A 22,331-nucleotide genomic window follows, 5' to 3' on the forward strand; every position below is an offset into this window, starting at 1 on the left:
GCTAGAGAGGTCCTACAGCTCTGGCTGGCACAAGGTCCCATGGTGGTGGTGGTGTAGTTGAGCATACTGGAATTTGGACAAGCCTCAGCTCGAGTCTCATCAACCTAAAGATGCATTATCTTGTGAAAATGCAGAACTCTCCTGACTTTGGGAGCAGGCAGAAATCTACCAGATGAAAGTAACTCTTTGTATCTGCAGGTATCTCTTACAAGGTGTTCTTCCTTTTGATCCATTTTTCTTTTAAAATAGAACATGTAGGGAGCAGACTGGTGCATGCAATGCTTTCCACTGTGCCCTTTGGAGACCAGAAGCCACATCAAGCAGGAGATTTATGAGTTGCTGGCAATAGATGCTTCATATTCTGTTATTACATTTAAGATGATGAAAGAAGAACAACTGACTTTCATGGCTATGAAAGAGGGAGGAAAACTGCCTGTGGATAGATCAAGCACATGCATCATTGGATAGAAATTAAGGTGTTTGTAGCTTCAAATCCTGATTTGAAAAGTTCAAGATAGAAGAAAAATATCTGAGTAAAAGATGTGAAGCAGTTTGTAAGATTTTAACTCAGATACACTCAGGAGAATAAGTCCAAAGGTTCATGATTCATTAATTATCCCTAATTAGGCTCCTAAATTTAAGTAGACAGAATCTCCCCTGGAGGCTTTCAAAGTCACCCACCTTTCACTGTTGACAGTACAGGGAGCTTAGGAACGTAGGTTATTTAAGGAGGACTTCTTTGTTAGATACCTACAGGGCATGCATGGGTTGAGTGTCCAGATTAGGTGAACTGGATCTTTTAATAAGATTATTGCATTTCTGGACAGGCAGAAATAGGAGAAAGCAGGGGAAGGTCTTCTGCAGCTCTGTGCAAAGGGGGAGAGGTTGGCAGGGAGCAGTGCTTGTGTCCATCTCTGCCCTCTGGAGTCTCCGCTGGAGGTGCACCATGGTGCCTTCATCTCCTAAAGCCTCTCACATCACAGAGCCATGTACCTGTGGGAGATTTCACTGGGAGTAATGGTGAGTCTGAGCTAATTTTTGTTGCATGGGCTTTGTTTCTGGACTAGAATCACTTCCACTTCTGAAGTCACTTCTCTGATTGCAGCTGCGTGAGAAAAGGATGAACATCTCCTTTTCCATGGAGGCCAAAAAAGATAAAAGGTTGTCTGTGTTATATTTATATTCTTATTGCACAACTTTTCTGTAGTTAGCTGCTGTCAGAAGATGCAGTAAAGGGCAAAGCATCTGGGCTGCCTCAGGAGTAGTCTTGGCAGAGTGCTCCAAAAGTTTGTATGAGTTGTGTCAGGCATCCAAGCTTGTACCATTTCCCACCAGCCCAAAAATCACCAGCAGAAGAGACAGATTTCTGCTTCGGGCAGTGTCTGAAGGGAGGGGCAGGGGAGGAGGGCCCTGGTGCAGGCTGTGGGCTGGGGGAGGTGTAGGTGGCTTTGGTTATGACAGGGCTATTTTCCCAGACAGTCTCACTTGATTTCTGCGTGGAGCTTGGAAGTGGACTTACTGTAATTGGCATGAGTCACTTCCTTGTTATCAGTGGTTTGGAACCACTGCGCATGGAAAACATGCCTGCAGCAGGCTGAGTAAATCCCTCTTTCTCTTGGGTTTTGCATTCAGTTTCAGGATTGCAGACTACATTGATGCTGGGTGAAAAAATTCCCTTTTTAAAATGACTGAAGGAGATGGAAGGCTGAGGTCTTGACCACTTGTGTTTGTTAAGCCTCTGCTCTGTTGGGTTTTTTTTGTTGTGGGGTTTTTTTGTTGGTTTTTTTGGTGGTTTTTTTTTTTTTTTTTTTTGTGAGGGTGAAGATTTTACTGGCAGCCTGTTGATCAAATCCCAGCTTCCAGACTTGTTCTGTTGTACAAAGTCCTTTCACGTCTCCTGCTGTCTCCTGGGACACTTTACACTTTCTTTGTACACTGTATTATACTTTCACTCTAAATATGATACAGGATGTCCAGAGTTACGATATGACTTTGCAGCCAAGGCATGGAGCTGATGTCCGGTTGCACTCAGCCTTTCACATAGGGATGCCCAGGCCATCTAGCTGCTCATGGAGACATTTGAGAGCTGTAAGATCTGATGGTCTCCTATCAAGTAATTATACCTGTATCTGACCAAATAGTAATGGCTCCCCTGTCAGATGAAGGGGGAACGCCCAGTGGCAGGGCAGGAATTGAAGGTAGACTTTGGATGTCTGACATGACACATGTTATCACCAGAAGAGGCAAAACCTCTTGCCATGTGATGCAAACAGGGTTTTAGTCAATTGAAAGGGACACATCCAGCACTGAGTTATATGGGGGAACAAGCAGCAGGAAAAGGTTTCAGCGTGCTCCTTGGCCATGTCTGAGACCCTTGGGAAAAAGCCAAGGGGGTATGCTGTGCCTCAATTTACTTTTGTTAATCAAATTAGCATCTGCACCCCCATGTTTCTAGCTACACAGTGGTGTTACTGTTGTCACCAGGTGTAGAGTCTCCTTACGTATGGGACTTTTCCTTCTTCCTCTCTGATTATATTGTGATATTTTGTGGTCTGACACAGCCAAAATCCATTATTTTAATAGATATTGTTGACTGACTGCTTAGTAAGTTTAGGTTTCACAGCACATAAAACACTTTAATTCTGCAATCTGAGAGCACCATATACTTTCCCTATGTGCTAAGGAATTGCTTTCTTGTAATAGTTCAGAAACATGAATGATCCCATTTCTGGCTGGATGCTGTGCATTTTCAAGTCTCAAATAAAAATCCTTCAGAGCTGCTACCTCTAAAAACCTGCAGTAGTTTATATTGGGTGTTTACTCACAGTAGGATTTTTTTTTTTTTTTTTGTTTAAAAAGTATGTTGAGCATCAACAGTTCCTGGCCCCAACCTGCCCAGATAAAAGGCTTGGTTTTAATTTTCAACAGTAAGAGAGTCATGTTTTGTTCAAATTGCACTCTGCTTCAAGTATTCACAGGAGGATTTGCTGAAGGTCCTGCAGATCTGCTTTAATCATACTGAGCTTTCGGAATAAACTTTATGGGCTGGAAATGCACAAGCGAATAAATAGCAGAGGACTGGAGAATGACAAACTCTCTGTCTGTATGTTTTTAAGACTGAGCTTTCATTGATCTCCCCTCCAGCTGACTGATCTGTATATACAGTGAACATGGAGGTCAGGGGATAATTGAGTCCTGGGAGTGGAAGTCTTTAAGCATGTTTAGGACTGAGCAAGCATCAGGAAACAGCAAATGATTGAATTAGCAAAGAGAAGGGATGGTTTGAGTGCGAAGCTGAAATAAAGGGAGCCTGAATTTGTTTACTTTCTTTGGCACAGACTCCCTCTGTGAGATTGGACAAACCATTTTGATATTTAAATACTCTCAAAACTCTGTTCCTGAGCCAACTCTCCATCTGTAAAATTTGGGGGCTACAGCAGTCAAATGTTTTGATTAGGGGAATAATATATGCACTTAAATTGAAACACTCAGCAGCATATTGAAATAGAATTCCTCAGAAAGAGCAATATTCCTCTGCAAAATAATCTCTTGTGACAGTTAACCAGACCTCCAGAACTGGAGTGTTTAAAACTAGATAGATCAAAATAGTAGAAAACCCACAGCAAGTGATCTCTATGAACAAAGAGGCGAGGTCTTGGCTGGCCTTTTCCATCTCTTAGCTCCATAATTCAGAATTTTGCTGCTTGTAGGCACAGTAACTTTTTCTTTTCATCAGCCGTCAGTTTTCTAGCCACACAAGAGAGTGCTTGTGTGAAAAACCCAGCAAAAGGAGTCTCCACCAAGTACAAATAAGGACACTGTCAGCAGCACCAGCATGTGCCTTTTCACACTGTCCTGCTGGTTGCTTGTACCTGAATCTGATGGGGCTGCTCTGCCAGTGAGAGCACACTCCAGCTTTGATTTTCCTTTGCCCCTGTTCCTGCAGGGGGGAAGCTGGCAGGCAGTGGCGGTGAGGTTTTGTTGTGGGATTGATACCATTAATTCATTGCAAATGGGTAATGCAGGTCTTGGGTTGTGAACTGGTGTAAATTATTGCTAGCATGATGTTGATTCATACATATGAGCAGTGGGAGCTGGTAGCCAGGACTGCTTTTAAAGTAGACACAGAGAGATTTATATAAAGACTTGAAAGTCTGTAATGGCAGAGGAATGAACCTGCTGATCCAAGAGCTCCTTTGCAGGTTTGTAACATAGAACAGCCTTCTGCAGGTGCCTTCATGGGGTGTCCCAGCAATGGTGACGTTTCACTCTCCAGATCGAGCCCCGGCTCATGCAGAGTCCATGTGGTGATGCCTAAGTTGAACCCCAGGGTGGGTGGCAGAGCATGGCTTGCCATCCTGAAAGTTACACCTCTGCCTGGGCTGCTTAGCTGCCCAGGCCAAGTTACTGGAGAATTTTATCATTTGGATAAATACCCACATCTCAGTGCTGACTGCTACCCCCTGAGAGACCAAACGTCCCCAGAGATGCCCAGAGCAACTCATCTCCTCTCTTCCAGATGATCCTAGCTCATTTCTTTTGTGTATTTTAAGGTGCAGGGCTCCTGACTATAAGGTGTGTTAATGCTTTGATTGAAGGCTCTATTTCTTCCCCTTTTGTTGACATATATCACTTGTTCTGCTGACTGAGATGCTTTAACTTCTCCACTTGACTGAATGGAGAAGGCCAAGTGCCAACCCTTCCCTGCCAGGATTTCTGTGCTTAATGCTGAGAGAAGACTAAAATCCTAGGTACTTTTTTTTCTGGTGGTTTTAATCGTAAATAACTTTGCTTGACACCTTGCTTCAGTTCATGCCATACTTTGTGTCAGATGCACTCCTCTCCAGAGAATTTAAGGAGGGTATTTCAAAGGAACCAGATGTTTAAACTTTCTTGTGGAGTTGGCTGCCACACAGAAGCTAACTGGAAATTGTGAGGTGTTTTGCTTGATTTAGAAAGACAGTAAAATGGAAAGGCGTTCTCAAGTGCAATCTAAGCTGTGTATTGGTTTAGCATTGTATAAACTAGAAAAAAAACAGACTTGCTGTGTGCCGTCACTCTATTTACTCTTTGCCAAGATAGGCCCTTCTTGGCAAAATGTCCTCTATTGGGTTTGCATGGCAAGGTTTTGGTAGCAAGGGGGCTACAGTGGTGGCTTCTGTGAGAAGCTGCTAGAAGCTTCCCCTGTGTCTGATAAAGCCAATGCCAGCCAGCTCCCAGATGGACCCGCTGCTGCCCAATGCCAAGTCCATCAGCAATGGTGGCAGCACCTCTGTCATAACATATTTAAGAAGGGTGGGGGGGAAAATCCTGGGCAATTGCGGCTGGACAGAGGAGTGAGAACATGTGAGAGGAATGACTGCAGACACCCAGGCTGGTGCAGGATGGCAGGAGGTGCTCCAGGCACGGAGCAGAGATTCCCCTGCAGCCCTGGTGCAGCCCATGGCGAGGCAGCTGTGCCCCTGCACCCATGGGGGCCCCCGGGGGAGCAGAGATCCCCCTGCACCCGGGGAGGAGCCCACGCCGGAGCAGGGGATGTGCCTGAAGGAGGCTGTGACCCCGTGGGAAGCCCACGCTGGAGCAGGCTCCTGGCAGGAGCTGTGGCCTCGTGGAGAGGAGCCCAGGCTGGAGCCGGTTTGCTGGCAGGAATTGGGACCCCGTGGGGGACCCACGCTGGAGCAGGCTGCTCCTGAGGGGCTGCAGCCCACGGAAGGGACCCATGCTGGAGCAGTTCATGAAGAACTGCAGCCTGTGGGAGGGACCCCACACTGGAGCAGGGGAAGAGTGCAAGGAGCCAAGAGTGCAAGAGTGAGGAGGAAGGAGCGGCAGAGATGATGTGTGATGGACTGACCACAACCCCCACTCCCCATCCCCCTGCGCCTCTCAGGGGGAGGAGGTAGAGAATTTGGGAGTAAAGTTGAGCCCGGGAAGAATGGAGGGGTGCAGGGAAGGTGTTCTTAAGATTTGGTTTTAGTTCTCATTATCCTACTCTGATTTGATTGGTAATAAATTAAATCAATTTTTTTCCCCAAGTTGAGTCTATTTTGCTTGTGACGGTAATTGCTGAGTGATCTCCCTCTCCTTATCTCGACCCATGAGCCTTTCATTATATTTCCTCTCCCCTGTCCAGCTGAGGATGGGGAGTGATAGAGCAGCTTTGGTGGGGACCTGACATCCAGCCAGGGTCAACACACCACATGTCCTCAAGATGTTTATGGAGTCCACAGAGAAAAATGGTCCCTTGAAATGAAAAAGTCCAAGATTCATGTGCTGTAGACATCCTGTGTTACACTAAGTTGCTTCAAGGGGTTTAGTTGCTGAAATGAAGACAAGCACCTCTTAGGATTTTTGAAAGTACCAAAGCACATACTAATCAAGGATGTTAAGCACACACCTGCTTTTGGGAATCTTTCTTCATAGCCACCTGTGTTTTTAGGTACCAAATACCTACTTGGTAGTCACCTTACTTCCCCAGCCATCCCAAAGGGATAACAGCACAACCCTACCCATTAAAGTACTGTGGCAATAAATAGTTTCTATGAATGATTCCCTCTGAATACTTCTCCATCTCCACTCTTCCTTGGATGCTGTTGACCAGTTACTGACTGACTCAGCAACGTTTTGCTTTACCCTGACTCCTCTCCCAGTTCCATAGGTAGCATTCACAGTGGCAATGACACAAATGCCAAGGTGGAAAAACTGTAGCTTGATTCCCTGGGTGTGCTTAGGAAAGATGGTGTTTCTTCCCCCCACTTGGCTTAAATGTTTAAGTGTCTGGTGGTGTTACCTTTTTGAAGAAAGATGCACCTCCACCCAGCCTGTGTTCTGCCCCAGAGATGGCCATGAATACCGGGAGGTGAAAGGAGATGTTTATGAAGCAGAGACAGTCTGAAACATGAAAGACTAGCCAAAATCGGCTAAAAATTTTTCTTTGTGTTCTTTTTGCTTCATTTTCTTCATTGGATGCATCTCAACAGGTTACTGGGGTGCAGTTTGGGTGAAAAGTGTGTAAGGGAAAACTGACTTGTGTCTTTCAAATGCCTTTCAGGTCCTCAGCGTGAGATACAGCCAAAGGGATCTTTATTTTTGGAGGGTGTTGAGCCCTATGCTCACTGAGTCTCAGGTCCCTTTCGTTGCTTAAATTAGGCACCCAGAATTGCAATTCTCCATGACTGTGTGGTTTGCAGAATGATCTCTCTTCTACCCACCTCCTCCCCAGACTTTCTGATATTTGTCTGTCACGGGTATCCCCCTTGCTTCTGTCTAGTTCCTAACAGGGGATGTGTTTCTTTTGCTGCCTTCCCATCAGAGGACAGTTGCCAATTCAGGTTTCACTAGAAACTGCTGTGCCAGCTCTTTGATATTCAGAAGCTGTGGCATTTTTATGTCTGTTTCCTGACCTAGCATGACTCTACTAATAATGCGAGAACTTCAGTGCTGATATCTTGGCAGCCTGATATAGGAGGTCAGTCAATAAATACAGTTACAATTTTCTTTGCCTCAGCAAAGACAGTAAGTCGAACACAATGTAAACAAGGTGGTTGGATTGCTTCCCCCACCAGTAATATTTGTAGTTATGCAGGCAAGTTTAATGGGCGTGATTAAATCTCATGCTCCAGCTTGGTAGCCGATTAGCTGCAGGGGGCAGGCAGGAATTTCCTTTCTGTTCCAAGGCTGCACTCTTTCCAAGTCCTCCTTCATGCTTGTGCCAAGGATCTCAAAGTGCTTTGCATTTCTAATTACGCTTCTTCACGCCCCTGAGAGGAGTGGAGATGAGAGATAGCATGATTCCATGATTCGCAACGGAGCAATGGGGAAACTGAGGCACTAGGAGGTGGCAGCCTGCTTTGGATGAGGGAGGCAGTTGCCAGTAGACTTGGAGAAAGGAGAGCTGAGCATCCCAGAAATCTTCTCTCGGGGTTTCTGTGGGTCTAGTGAATTTGTGCCTAGTTCTCAACAGTCTGTGTCTTTAACACACTACAGTCTTGGTTGTCTGCAGGGACAAAATGGTGTTTTTATGTATGCGTTAGTATACAGTCACTGACAGGGAAAATATATCTTTCTCCTCTGGAAATTTTAATTTCTTTGTTTTTGTCTTTCATCACTCCATTCCTCTAATTTCTGAGCAGAACAGCCTATATATGTGTTTCTTCTCTTTGTATGGAAACGCACTTTGCTCTGAAATAGCCTCAGGTGTTGGCCATGGCTGAGGCAGAGAACTGGTTTGGCTCTGTAAATGACATGCTGCTTTGTCCCTACAGGGCAAATGAGTGAATTTACTGTGTGGATTCACCTTCAGTGGGTGTACACTGAGGTAGCTACACCGACTTTGATTTCTTTACCTGGATGTAGAGCTGAGGAGCTGGCCTTGCAACATCAAGGAGGAGAGAATACTCTCCTTACTAAGGCATGCTTTGGCCAAAAGAAGAGACCATAGATGTCCTGACAAAACTGACCTATATTAACCTACCTCACTTACGTATTGCTAAAGAAACACAGAGAGCAGTAGGGATTAGTTGAGTCTTCACCATCCTTCTCAGGATGGTGGGAATCTAGAATGGGCCTTTCCCAGCTTACTTAAAGCCAATTGGGGAACAGTATATTTTGGATCTCACAGGATGGGGAGGGTTTATTACAGATGGGGTTTCTTATTTTTGTGGTGGATTATTTAAGCTTTATGATTTCACATGAACAGCATCCTACGGAGGCTGGTTTTGTGAATCCGGAGTGGACAGAAACTTCTGATGTGCAGTCTTGAGCCAGCAACTTGATGGCTGAAGAGAGGCAGCGATTCAGGCATCCCCTCTAGTCCCCGTTGTTACAGGGCATGCTGCCCAGCTTGCTATCATGGTAGGATCAGAAGTGACTAGCTGGAGTACTCTGAAGCTTAGGGCTGAGGCCAAAGCCTGGCTCACTAGGCATTTCAGTTACTACAATGGGTGTCTAAATAAGATGTCTGAATCTGATCCTTAGTCTAGTCTCAAAGCTTAATTGTAAATAAACAATATCTTAATCATTTTATAGTTTCCAGCATTCTCTCATTGAATGTATCTGTGCTGGCATTTGGAGAGCATTCATCATAGCGGTAAATGAGTGTCTGTTTGGTCTGCACATGGTATAATTAAGTATCAGCTGAGCCCAAAGCATAATGTGATAATTCTCATTCTGACCAGCTGAAATAACTCACTCTAACAACTATGCTCTTCTTACTCCTCTCTTTCAGTTCCCAAGAAGCTTCTGCATGAAACCCCGCCAAGACCAACCAATTACCAGGGATTTCAGAAGCCACATTTTCCACTGCGGCCAAGAGTGTTTGATCCCAATGTTATAGGGGACGGTGTGTTCCTTTCTGATGTCTCTCCTTCCAACATAGGGCGAGCTCTCCCAGGTAGCTATGAGTATTGTGTTGTTGGCCCAAACCTAACTGTGTTGTGGTAACTTTTCCCTTCTATCTCCCCTTATCTGGGTTTCTCCATTGTTCCCAAACCCCATCCATGTCACAGTCAGAAAGAGAAGCTTCAAGGCGTGACCAGTAATGGACTAAAGTGAACTGTGAAGCTTACACCAGGCTTCTTGAAATAGCAGTCATGGCCATGCATGTCAAAACTCATCACAGAAATACTTTGCAGACCTGTCTAGTACAGTAGAAAAGAAAAAAAAACCCAAAACCTGAAAAAACAAACCAAAACCAGGGCAGAGACAGTAGATCTGCCTCACAGGGGACAGAGATTTTCAACTGAGCTTTGAAATATGATGCTATTTTCATAAAATGCAAAGTCAAGAGATATGAATGAAGTCAAATCTTAGCTATCTATAGGGATAAGTGAGTAGGAGGAAGGGGTGGTGTATGAATAAAGGAAAAGCACAGGTGAGCACGTATTGGGTTATTCAGTGTTTTTGCCTTGTGTTTCCCAACATGCAGGGGATGATATATGACGTTACTTCTGAAATTCCTAGCCTGTGCTCCCAGAGATTCAGCTCTAGGGTGGGTATAGGCAGAGCTACTTTGTCTCTGTCTACACTCCTGGCAAAGTTAATCCATATCTTGGATAGTCAATCCACAGATAATTAAGAGTAGGCAATAACAGATTTGTCAGTTTGGAAGTCTTACTGAAAAATTGTGAAGGAAAATAATTTTGAGTTAGCCCAAAATAAATTTTGTGGTCCTGGTGATTCTTCTAAGCTAGAAAAAAAAAATCCTGAACTCCTTTTCATTCATCTAAACATTTCACTTCTACAAATTACACCTTTTGTTTAGTTTTCACATTGTTTATTAATTCATTTTTAAAATATGCACCACTTTTCAAACAAAGATGTCATTTTGAAATTAAAAGCTAAAAGAATGTTTTGAAAATAGCAAAAGGAAATATTTTGACATTTCTGTAATCTCCTCATTTTATTTCTTTTATTAAAACTATTTGCTAAAGTCAGCCTGGTATCATGAATAACCTCTCCTATGCTTATACTGTGGTGTTGGGCAAATTTACAGCTAGTTGAAATAATTTTGCTCAGCTTTGGTGTAAAGTCACAGGGAAACAGTTTGAGTAACTGGGAACAGCTAAGAAAGGGTGGTGAAGAGAAAACCAGTACTAGGTCAGCTGATTAGACAGAGACAAGGTCTTCAAAACTAGCAAGGAGGAACGGGGACGTCTTTTAGCATGATCCTGGAATGAATGACAGAGCAGGGAACCACATAGCGTAGCAACACATGGCCCTTGTGAAATTGTGTGTGTTTGTTTTTTCCCTCCTGTGTAACTCCAGCCATTTTCTGTCTTCCCTGTCTGTGCTTGTACAATCCTGCAGATGACAAAACCAGTTCTGTGGTTTTGTGGTGCTCTTTGACAGAGCATAGTGTATGCAGACAAGTACTCATTTAAAAACTTGTTTGATTGCATCTGTTCTCTGGACAAGTCAGAAGTAAAAAAAAAAAAAAAAAAAAAAGAGAGATTCTTCTTACATCTCACATGAGAGGAATTATGCCTTACTCTGTCTCCTAAATACACCATGGTTTGCAAGGGATGCTCCATACCTGACAGAAGTGGTGTCCATCTGAGCCTTTCCTGGCTGATCTGGCACATGATTCTATGATTCTATGCACACAGAAGCCCCAACTGCAAGTATAATTTAAACCTTAGTCGTAGTGAGATCCCATGAATACATCAACAGTGAGGGGCAGGTGGGTTGTCACTAGCCCAGAACTGGACATGTGAGAGAGCACGGTGCAGAGGCCCCAGGTTCATATCCTGCCAGCTCTGTGCAGCTGCAGTCCAGCCACGTTAACTGGACTTCAACGCAGAGTTCTAGAAAACTCTCAAAGACCTATCAGGAACCTGGAGCCATCTAACTCAGCAGTCCTCTTTATGATGAGATATCTGTTTATGAAATATGTATGAGATTATATCTGTATGGTGCCCTTCTTTTTCATTGATTGTAAAGGGATTTTAGATTAACTTGTTCAGAGCCAGACCTAGTGTGTAGACATCTCAGGCAGGATTCAGTTACCCCCATATAAATGTGTCATTTGAGATGACCTGGGGTGTTCACCTGGCTTCTAGATGCTGCACTAGAAGGGTGACAGATTCCCTCACTTCCCTTCTCATACCTGCCGTCTCTGTGTGGATGTCCTCCTGACTCCAGAGTGTCTTAGATCTCTGTATAGGAGCAAATACATCAAGCTTTAAGTGTCTACTATGGGGAGAGATAAATCATAGAATCATAGAATCGTTTAGGTTGGAAAAGACCTTTAAGATCATCCAGTCCAACCATTAACCTAACACTACCCAGTCCACACTAAATCAATCAAGGGTAGACTAGACTAAACCATGTCCCAAAGTGCCACGTCTACGCGTTTTTTGAACGCTTCCAGGGATGGTGACTCCACCACCTCTCTGGGCAGCCTGTTCCAATTCTTGACCACCCTTTCTGTGAAGAAATTTTTCCTAATATCCAAATCTAAATGACTCTCTAGGATCTGTCAACTAATAGCTGGATTCTGTTGCCTCAGTTTAGATGCATAGTGCTACTTGAGATGCTCTGAAGTATCCAGTTTTTAGGTTCATTTTTTAGAAATGAAAAATTTACCCTGGTTCTATGGATTTCTTTGCAGGAACAGTGGTAGAGAAAAATCCAACCACTTGTACAGACGTAGATTTACCAGACAGCAAGAATAAATGAAAGATTAGGAGGCATGTTGGTGCCTACATCTGAATTAAAAGATTTTTCTAAAACTTTGCTATTGATTTCCTGCTGAATGTGCCCTTGACCCTCTGTGACCCGGTGCCTCCATTTGTACAAACTCTTCTTCGGTGATCTCTATCCTCCTAAAGCAAGAGGTTCTTGGGATATTTTTCCTTTTTGGTGCCACCCAGGCACCCATGCTTAAAACCTTTGCCTCAGGACCAGTCATTAACACCTTGGTAGCTTGTAACATGTGGCTTTCCCAAGGCCATGTGGGTATTCAGTGGCAGAGATGCAACAGTGCCTGCATTCCTTGGGGCTGATCACTTACAGCTACACCTGGACATCCATCCCTGCTGCTTCTCCTCTGAGGCAGATTAGGAGCTGGCATCACTGCATGCACATTCATGCACTCAGTCCCTCTCCATCCAGTATTACCTGTTCTCTTTGACACCCCTCAATTTCTGTTACTGCTTCCCTGGGCTGAGCCGCTTCCTGGCACGCACAGCGGGAAGCTGAACGTGATGTTTCACGCTGCCGGGTTTGCAGGGAAAGGAGACGGATCAGGCAGGCAGTGAACACAGACCAACTTGCGTTGTGGCTCTGTCAGTGCCTTCACTTGCATGGCACTGATGGCGTTATCGGAGGTGGACCTGACAGCTTCCTGATTTTCATACCTGCAGATAAGTGGAAGCCAGGTGGATGTCTGTGATTTTTCCGGTGTGCTGCTTGCTTTTGGACAGAACTAGACACCCATGGAAAGGAGCCTGAAAAACTGTAATAGCTACAGTTAAACAATCACATGGATGATGGAGCTGGATCCTGTGCACTGACTTTTTTGTGTGTTTAAAACAATTAGTGTTTTGTGGCTAGTTGGGGTGTCTGCCCGCAGATCAAGGTGCAGGGAGCACTCAGCAGTGAGCTGATAAGGTCTGAAAGGGTCTCTTTGAGCCTCCTGGAATTAGCTGCCTCCTTAGCCCCAGTCTGTAACAAATAAAATCAAATCATTAACCCATGTTCACTCACCTCTCCAAAGGGGAAATGGTGCCTGGGTGAAACACAATACGAGCAAGCTTCTGAAGGAAGTCATAAACTCGGGTCCGCCCTTCCCCAAGAAGGCTGGAGAGAAAGCACGTCTGTTTGCCAGGTGTGGATGGATCACTACAGCGCAACACCGGCAGAGGGTTGCTGGCTCTGCCTGTGCTTTCCAGTCCTTATTACAAGCTTAGCTGAACCCACTGTTGATAAAGGCTTCTTTGATTTACATAAGAGAAAAGAAACCTGATTATATATTTGCTGTAGCGTAGGTGGGTGTGTCTAAGTGGTGACATGAAAGAGCAGAAGACGGGGGAGAGAAGATGCTGCCTGGATGCAGACAGGGTATGTGCTCAGCTGAAGCTACCTGAGAAGGTTTAGTTGCCCCCCGCCAAAAAGGGGCAAATTTGGGTGGCTTGCTGTTGGGCAGCTCCAGATTTCTGAACACAGATGCTGACCTGGTGGGGATAGGGCAGGGTAGGGCTGGGGCACATGCCTTGTTCCTCATTCCCTTTCTGTTTCAAAGCAGAGAAGAAGAAAGGGAGATCGGCCACCTTCTACCCTCTAGACAACACCCCCTTCCTGCTTCCCGTGGATGAGACACAACCGCCAGCGCTCAACAGCAGCATGGAGCCCGTGGGCGTTACCACAGAGATGGCACTGCTCAGCAACATCCTAGCAGCATATGCCTTTATCACAGGTAGGTCTCATGGCTGCCATCTCTCTGGGCTCTTGCAAGCACTTTGTTAGACCCTCAATTGAACATTTCACAGTCACCTGGGGCTAAATCTGCCTCTTTGAACCGTTTATATTTTTCATTTGTCTCTCAGCAAATTCTCCCTTGAAAGACCTGACCAGGGCAGCTCTAGCAGACAGTATATAACAGGGCTTATTGTGCTCTGCTTTCTCCTGGATTTGCTCTCATCTGGAGTTAAATACAGTGTAATCTTACATGTGGTATTATTCCTAATGCTCCATTTTCCTGGAGATCAAAGGCTGGCTCATTAGGGAGGCAAGCTTGTTGTCCTGTAATTTGGAAAATAAGCAGCACTCAGATCGTTACCCTGCTTAAGAGAATTTGGCTTATCTTCAGTAGAAGTGTGAAGATGAAGTAACTTGAGAGTCTGCTTAATTGTATATTTAAATCTAGTTTAGAGTAAGATTTCCTTGGATCACAGTTTATCTTTCACCCACATGTATCTTTCAGGTAACAGAGGAGCAGTCTTCTAATAAGTTTCACTTTAAAAGTTGAAATAAAGATTGTGTGCCTACTGAGTGCTTGGGGTCAATATAATAGCAAATAGTGCAGTAGAGGCAGGTGATATAGTGCAAATATTTCCCATCCCACAACTGCATGAGGTACCTTGTCAGCAGTAGGGATTGCCTACCGAGTTGGAGGACCTAACCTCCCAAAAGGAGGAGCACCAGCTGAATAGCATCAGATGCACTAATTCAGCATGTTTCAGGCCAATCTCTGCTGCTTTCCCCAGGAGGAGGGCCCTGATTTCTGTGTAACTAGCTTCCTGAGGCAGGATGTACTGTTTGTGGTCACTTTTTTCTTATGGGTGTTCTCCGTTTGTTTAATGAAAGGTTTGTATCCTTATTACATTGCAGTGCTTATTGCCAAGCAACATTACCTTGCTAGTAATATTAATGTGTTGCTCTTTTACTACATGCTGTTAATAATTCTGCATACTGCGGCCAGTCTGCTAGCACCACTGTAATGCAATTATGCTGTTCTGGAGCACTGAAGTCTATATAACTAAAACGCCAATATTTGTGAGAGAGTTTTTCATGCCTGTGTGCCATTCAGTCTAGCCAATTCATTAAATACTAATGCATTCTTGGTGCCATGCTCCTGCTCTTGCTGAGATACCACCATGTTGCTACAGACAAATATTTGGATTTGAAACCACTAACTTGGGCTTTGCATTTTGGAATCACTGAGTAGATTACTAAGAGTGTTTCTGCACATTTAGTGGAGGGCCCTTCTAAAAGGACCATGAATGATGAATCCAAAGTTCTGCCCTTCTACATGTCCAATGGTGGCATCAGGATCTGTCTTTTCGTGACACCTTTAAGAAGCAGGCAGCTTAAGTGGAATTAGTAGTGTTCTTCACAAAAGAGAGATGAGTAGGATATATTTTTTTCTTGCATGGGCTTCACTAAGGAAAGATGAGAAAAAGCAAACTTTAAAGGAGTCTTCTGTCTTCTTCCCCCCCCCCCCCCCCGCCCCTTACCTACAGCTACCATTTTTTGACATGAAAACCTTACTATAAAATAAAATGCTGTTGATATTATTTTTCCCCATCTGAGCAGTAATGTGCAGCAGAAAGTTGTAGGATTTATGGCCAGGGACAGTTGGGACTATGATTCAGGGCTGCTGCTGATGCCCCGTGGACTTTGCTTCCATTGACCACAGCAGAAGTCTTTGATCCTGCATTCATTTTGTAGGGCACAAGGCCTCGATTCATCCCCTTCACAAGGTGTCAGTCTTGGCAGGAGTCTCTAGATTTTACTGTAGCACAAATAATAAATAACGATGGCTTTAACTGTCTTGTTGCTGTGGGATTTGCTTGCCCTCTCATGATGTGGTCTTCTTGTGATGTGTTCACATCCACTGGACGTCAAATAGGTAAAAGTCAGACCTCACAACTTTGGTTTCCAGTGATGAGTTCAGGAGCTTGTTGCTCATGTTTTCCAGTGTACTTAACCACGGCTGTTAGATGGTTTTTAGTCTCAATGATATATATGTTCAGTTTATTATTACAAAAATAATTGATGTCTGCCCCATGGAATGAAACAGCAGATGCCCTAAACCATCTTTATCTGCTACATCTAATTTAACCCTCTGCTTTTAGTGGAAAGGATGGATTTGGCACAATTTATTTTGTTATACATGAATATGGAGAGGTTTTAGATTATGAGTTCAAAGACAAGCTGTGTCACAGGGCATAAATATCATTTGCATAAAACTACAGCACTGCAAAGCCATCCCTCTTCATATTGCAGATTTTGAGCAGCAGAACAGTTGGAAATTTTTGTGCTCACTTGAGTTTGGGGCCCTGAAGGCAGCTTAAGCCACAGCAGCTGTTGATGTCCATAGAGGAGCCATTGTAGTGGTTCAGGAGAGGCAGGTATCAGGCAGCCAGGGAGGGCTGGTTCTGGTTCACACATCTTCCCACTGCTCCTGACCACAGTCTTGGTGCCAAAGAGACACATTAGTGCGAGAACATCTCTGTTTCATGACACTAAACACGTCCCTCAGGTAAACTCTACAGACTGAAAGCGCTGTATTCAGGGCTTCCCTGTGCTGATGAGGTGGCTCAAACCAGGACTTTGCAAGGCAAATTGTAAATAGGCAGGGACAACATACAAAGGTGTTTTTTCTATTGGGGCAGAGGGTGGTGTATACCCTCAGACCTGCTCTAGGAAAAAGCAGCTATGGGCACTTGGTGTTTCATGACTAAAGTGCGTGCTTGAAAGGATGATCCACTCTGACTTTTCCTGCCTCCTGGCAGTGGGGTGTCTCTTATCCTGGGGAGAGCATCCACAAATCAGTCGGATCCCTTCTGTGCTCAATGGTGTTCACATTTTCTGCACAAAACAGCAGGTTTGGGTGGGCAGCTGCAGATGAAGAGTCTGCAGGCTCGATCACTTGCACGTGCAAAGTCTTGCAGTGCACAGAGGGGAGAAGAGCCAATATTAGCGAAAGCCTCTGTGCTCATTTCCATTATCTTTTCAACTGATGTTCCCATATAACATTGGGAATGTTCCTACTGACAACCGAGGAGTGAAAAATCACAGCACAGCAGGAAGCAAAGTCTCTTCACAGGAGTCTTAGTTTTCACTGTCAAATCTGTTTGCAGCTATCATCATGGTTAGGAGTATCAAAGGTGTTAGTCTTATCCCAGCTTCCAGAGCCTTGAGAACAACATTTCTTCAGAAATAGGGAGAAAGAGTGAACAATGTCAATGAGGAGTGAATTTATCAGCTGATCAAACAAATAAATATTATTTAGAGTTCAGGCTTGCAAAAGACTCGGAGGTGGCCTTAATTTGAAAGCTCATTTTCTTTATAGAATTAGTTTTTTAATTAGATGCAATCTCTGCCTACAAACCTCAGACCTGTTATTTGTCATGGACCTGTTCCAAAACCTGTCTGAGTGTTTGGAAAGACTTCACCAGTGTCAGCGACAGCTGGAACCGTCTTTGCAGTCACAGTCTACCAGCAAGACCAGAACCGTCCCTCATGACTATATAAATATTAAACGTTAAACTTTCAAATTGTATCAGAGCAATTCCAGTGCCTCCTTTTGGGCAGGGGACTTATTCTAATTTTGTCATTGCATTCAGGCTGAAGTAGTTGGAAGGAAACCTCCACAAATCCCTGTTTTATTCTTCTTCCACAAGCAAAGCTTTGCTGCCAAGTTATTAACAAGGGGCTTCCAAAAAACAATCCAGGGGACATCATTCCAACTTTTAGACTGCTTGGCCTGAGCCTTATTAATAAGGGGCTCCTGGAGAGCTTCCTCTGTTCTACCAGGGGATTTCAGCAGCCTGTGGGGCTAACTGTAAATTCTCTAGAAGATATTGCTCCTACTGTTTGTCTGGCCATGCTTAATGCTGAACCTTTTACTGAGGCCCTCTGAAATTTTCCTCCCCACTGAGGTTTCTGAATGCATGAAGCCATCACAGGAAACCAGCAGCATTAATGCCTTGATTGTTTTTTATTTATTGAAACAATTTATTATAATACCAATAACAACCTTGGCCTGGGGCATTTCCTGGGGAATTAATGGCAGTCTGGGCCGATGCTCCCAGCAGATTGTTAGCCCTCAGGAAACAGGCTTCGTAATTGCTGCTGGTTTGGTTGGAAAAACAAAATAAAATGTGTTTCTAATTTTTGGCCAGTTAGAGTGCCTGGAAAATGGTGGCTTTTGTAGCGAGGGCTATAAAGAGCATATATCTTTTGTCTGCATGGATTAAATTCAGGCTTGAATCAGTGACATTTTCATCAATGCTTTCAGTCCAAAAAAAGAAATACCAGGAAGGGGAAAGGTAACCCCAGCTAAAGACATTGACAGCAACTGGGTCCTGCTAGAAGTTTAGGAGAAAAACATAGCTCTGAGCTGTCATCCACAGCAGTGGAAGAGAAAGCTACACTGGACAAAATCCATGTGTTAATGGGTGTATGCACACACACACACACACGAATGCATATCAGTATTATGTTAACTCCTGCTACTGATGTCCATACACTTTTAAAGAGCTTTTTTTCAAATATAATGAGTGTTTGGAGGAGCTTCAGTGTTGGTATGATAAATCTGAGCCACCTTTGAGATTTTGCAAGACACTGAGCATCCATTTGCTGAAGAGGATGTCCCTTTTTGGTCTTTGTAAGCAGAATATACAATGGGGAAGGCTCTCCAAATCACTAATCAACTGTAAACCCCCCAAATCTAGGCTATGCTGACTTGGCTACTTCAACTGAGAAAAAACAGAGCCCATGGTTTTTAGCTTAAGTTGCTCTTTCTCCTGTAAAAAAAAAAAAAAAAAAGATGTTGCTGTGCAAGTGGATTGTACGTATGATAAATGCCAAGACTACAGTTGAATGTAGGGTTACAGCTCAGTGAGGAAGTCCAGACAGTGTCTCAGATGTTGACAGAGTAGCTGTAGGAGCTCATAAATGCCACTGGAGCCCAAAGATTCAATTACAGCCATCGCACTGCATGAAGGGCTATACATACAAGCACAAGCAGGGGATGAAAAATGGTTGCTTAAGAAGCAATCACGATGCAGCTTGCTTATAAGCTGGATTCAGTAGCATGGAAAAAGTAGTGTGGAGGAGAAAGGAAAAGCAGGACATGGACAAAAATGGGGGAAGAGAAACCACATGTGTCTGTGTCTCAGGCTCCAATCTATGTTTTTTTTATGAGTTGCTTTAAAAGAGTGAGCAGTGGAACTAATGCAACCAAATCAAGCCCATGTGTGCGCAGAAAAGTGGTGCGCAGAAAAGTGTGCCTGGCATCCTGTCAGCCAGGCAGAGCGGAGGCAGACTGGACAGCAAGCGCCTTGCAGTACAAACAGATCAGTCCTGCTCATTTGTTCTTCTCACACTCCCACATTCCGGGTGTCCTCAGAGCCCTCCTTAGGCCTACTTGCAAAGGGAGCTTTGCAATTACTGTCCTGAATTATATTGCACATGGAGGTAAAAGTGCTATCAGGTAGTGATTCTACTTTTCCTGCGGTTTTCGAATCTCTGAAATTTAGCCCACTTCTTTACTGTTCACACAGTACCAGATGGGCAGCAGCTTTGCTACTGCACAAACAGGGCTGCAGTTTTAATCTGAGTTCTGCCCCTTGAGTTCAGAGTTGCCATGAGCTTCATTGGAGCCAGGATTTCACTCAGCCAGACTGCTACAAGAGCCATTGGCACATCCTTCATGCCTGCTCTGGTATCTCCTCTTTTACATTTGGATTTTTGCTGTCTCACTTTTGTCAAAATACCTTAGCTTAAAACCTCTGGATTTGGTCTCACTTGACTTTCCAGCTACTGCTGCATTTCTGTCCTCTTACGTTTTTTGAACTTGTTGAATGCATCTGCTGCAGTTTTTTCCTCTTGTTTTGTAGTCTCTCTTCAGCCTGTGTTTTCCTCATGCCATCCACACCAACCACTCTAGCAATAGTCTCATGTTTTATTAGCCAATTTTCAGACTATCATGACACCTTCCTCCACCTTGGCTTGTCAGTCACCTTTGAGATTTGTTTGGGAGAGAAGTGAAGAGTACAAAGATATTTTGTCTCTGTAACTGTTCCGTGAGCTCCAGGCATTGAACTATGTGTTGCTTTGGACAGTGTACAAGTCAGTATTTGGGTTCTGACCACAGAATCAGAGACTAATTTAGGCTGGAAGAGGCCTCCGGGGGTCACCTGGTCCAACCCGCTACTCAGAACATGGCTAACTTCAAATTTAGAGCCAGCTTTGAAATTGGAGCAGGGTCTTGTCCTGTTGAGTTTTGAATATGTTCAAATGGTTTCTAGTTCCTCTTCTGCAAACTTTGGTTTAAGGAAATCAGCTGGAGAAGGCAGTTTCTAAAAGCACAGTGTGGGGAAGTGAAGGTAGAGAGTAACCTTTTAGTTACAGAGATCTTTTGGGGCCGAATGTCAGGCTGGTGGGAACTGTTACAGCTCCATCACTGAGTTCAAGGGAATAAGACTCATCGAGGAACTGAATCCATCCTTGAACTCAGGACTCCCAGCAGACATGGTGGAATAGAGCTGGCCTTGACACTTCTGCTTGGTTCATATTCACCCATTCAGTGTACCTATAAACCTGGAATATGCCGAGATGATTCAGCCCAGGGGAATTGCAGTAACAACATTTATCATAATTAAGCTTCTAAGTAGTCCCATGACCCCCCCCCCCCCAAAAAAAAAAAAAAAAGGTAGTAAATAAACAAGATGACGTAGTTCAAAAGGCATTGTGGATTCTTTGGAGTCCGGTTATATCACCTCAGAAATGTGGCTATGTAGGATTTGTCCTGTTAGTGCACTGACTCCAGCTATGCTTGTGTAGCACAGGTATACATTTTGGTGGTCTGGGTGGAAAGCCAGCACACTTGCCTTAGATAAGGAAATGAAACCTACAAATAAATAATATACACTTTTCCATGCTGCAAGGCTTCCCATTTCAGCTGGGCCACAGCACAGAGAGCTTTGTAAATCATCTTTATTCCTCGTACGATGATAATGGATGCGATAGAGAGATGCACTTAGCTCCTGCTGGGTGTGCAGTGCCCTAGTGTCAACCCTGCTCATGGAACCACTGGAATTAGCATTTAATTCTGTGGGCTGCTCCTTCCCCTTCCAGACTACTCCAAGACACGACTGCAGTGAACCCAAATTCTGCATGTGGGCAAATGTCTTGGCAGCAAATCCACCGCTTAAATTCCCCTTCCTGATTTTCCTGGGGAGAGGAGGCAAAGGAGGGCTTGGAAGTAAAAGCAACCATTAGAAACTGTGCCCCTCCAGAGGCCGTGGCTTGTATGTGCACAGAGGAGCTGTGCTGTTTTGTCCTTTTAAGGATTGTTCTCGAGAATCATTTTCTTTCCCCTTTCAGAAAACCCGGAGCGGGCTGCTCTGTATTTTGTCTCTGGAGTGTGCATTGGACTCGTCTTGACCCTGCTGGCCCTGGTGCTAAGGGTGTCCTGCCGAACTGACTGCAAACGCTCCTCCGCGAAAAAACCTCCTCGGGAGCGGGAGAGCGACAGTGACAGCAGCGACAGCGATGACGATTCGGACACCACTTCGGACCTGTCTGCCCGCAGGCACCGCAGGTTTGAGAGGACTTTGAACATGAACGTCTTTACTTCGGCAGAGGAGCTGGAGAGAGCTCAGCGGCTGGAGGAGCGGGAGCGCATCATCCGGGAGATCTGGATGAACGGCCAGCCGGACATCCCAGGGACCAGGAGCCTCAACCGTTACTACTAGGTGATGGGGAGTCCAACTGTCCTGGCCGGCACCCTGGGGCTCCTCCACACATGGCAGAGGAAAGGACGGGAAGGAATATTACGTGGGTGTCTCCCCTTTTCCTTTCAGGCCTGCTTCCTGGAGCAGTGTGGATGGACAGCAATAAAGCTTTCCCTGTCTCCTTCTCCCTGACATATTGCTATCACCCCTCTTCACGGACACTTTCTGGTTACAGCAGAGGTGGTTGCCAACTTCACTTCTTAGTAGCAGGCAGGAAGGTGACAGTTGTAGCCCTCCTGTGCGGGACATGGAATTTGGCATGCTGTGGTACAAGTGCTCCTCTCTTGGCTGAGGAGAGAAGTTGTCCAGGTTTTGGTGTTCATTTAGGATTTTTTTGTTTCCCTTTCCTGAGGACTGTGGGAGAATTGTGAACAAAATGACAAATCTGGAAAGATGATTTGGGAAGGGAGGGGGAGGTGCATCCTGACCAATTGTCTTGTGACTTCAGAAGCCATGAGATTAACCTAATTAAAACCCAATGGCAAATATGACTTGTTAAGAACTGGGGGATGGGAGGGAGGGAGGGGGATTCTTCCATTGTGAAATCATCTCGGTGCTTGGACATTTGCCACAGTGTATTCAGTTATT

General features: G+C 44.7%; 1 protein-coding gene across 1 annotated transcript in view; it reads left to right on the plus strand.

Moving 5' to 3' along the window:
* LOC104034256 (protein eva-1 homolog C) overlaps positions 1–21,704 on the plus strand; it is a 219,075-nt gene extending 197,371 nt beyond the window's left edge. Inside the window, exons 6-8 of the mRNA XM_075708204.1 lie at positions 9,224–9,388; positions 13,739–13,912; positions 21,334–21,704. Coding sequence (XP_075564319.1) covers positions 9,224–9,388; positions 13,739–13,912; positions 21,334–21,704 — 710 coding nt within the window. The remainder of the gene's footprint in view (positions 1–9,223; positions 9,389–13,738; positions 13,913–21,333) is intronic.
* Positions 21,705–22,331: the final 627 nt, after the last annotated feature.

This window comes from Pelecanus crispus, chromosome 3 (genome assembly GCF_030463565.1).
Source record: "Pelecanus crispus isolate bPelCri1 chromosome 3, bPelCri1.pri, whole genome shotgun sequence".
Taxonomy (NCBI): Eukaryota; Metazoa; Chordata; class Aves; order Pelecaniformes; family Pelecanidae; genus Pelecanus; species Pelecanus crispus.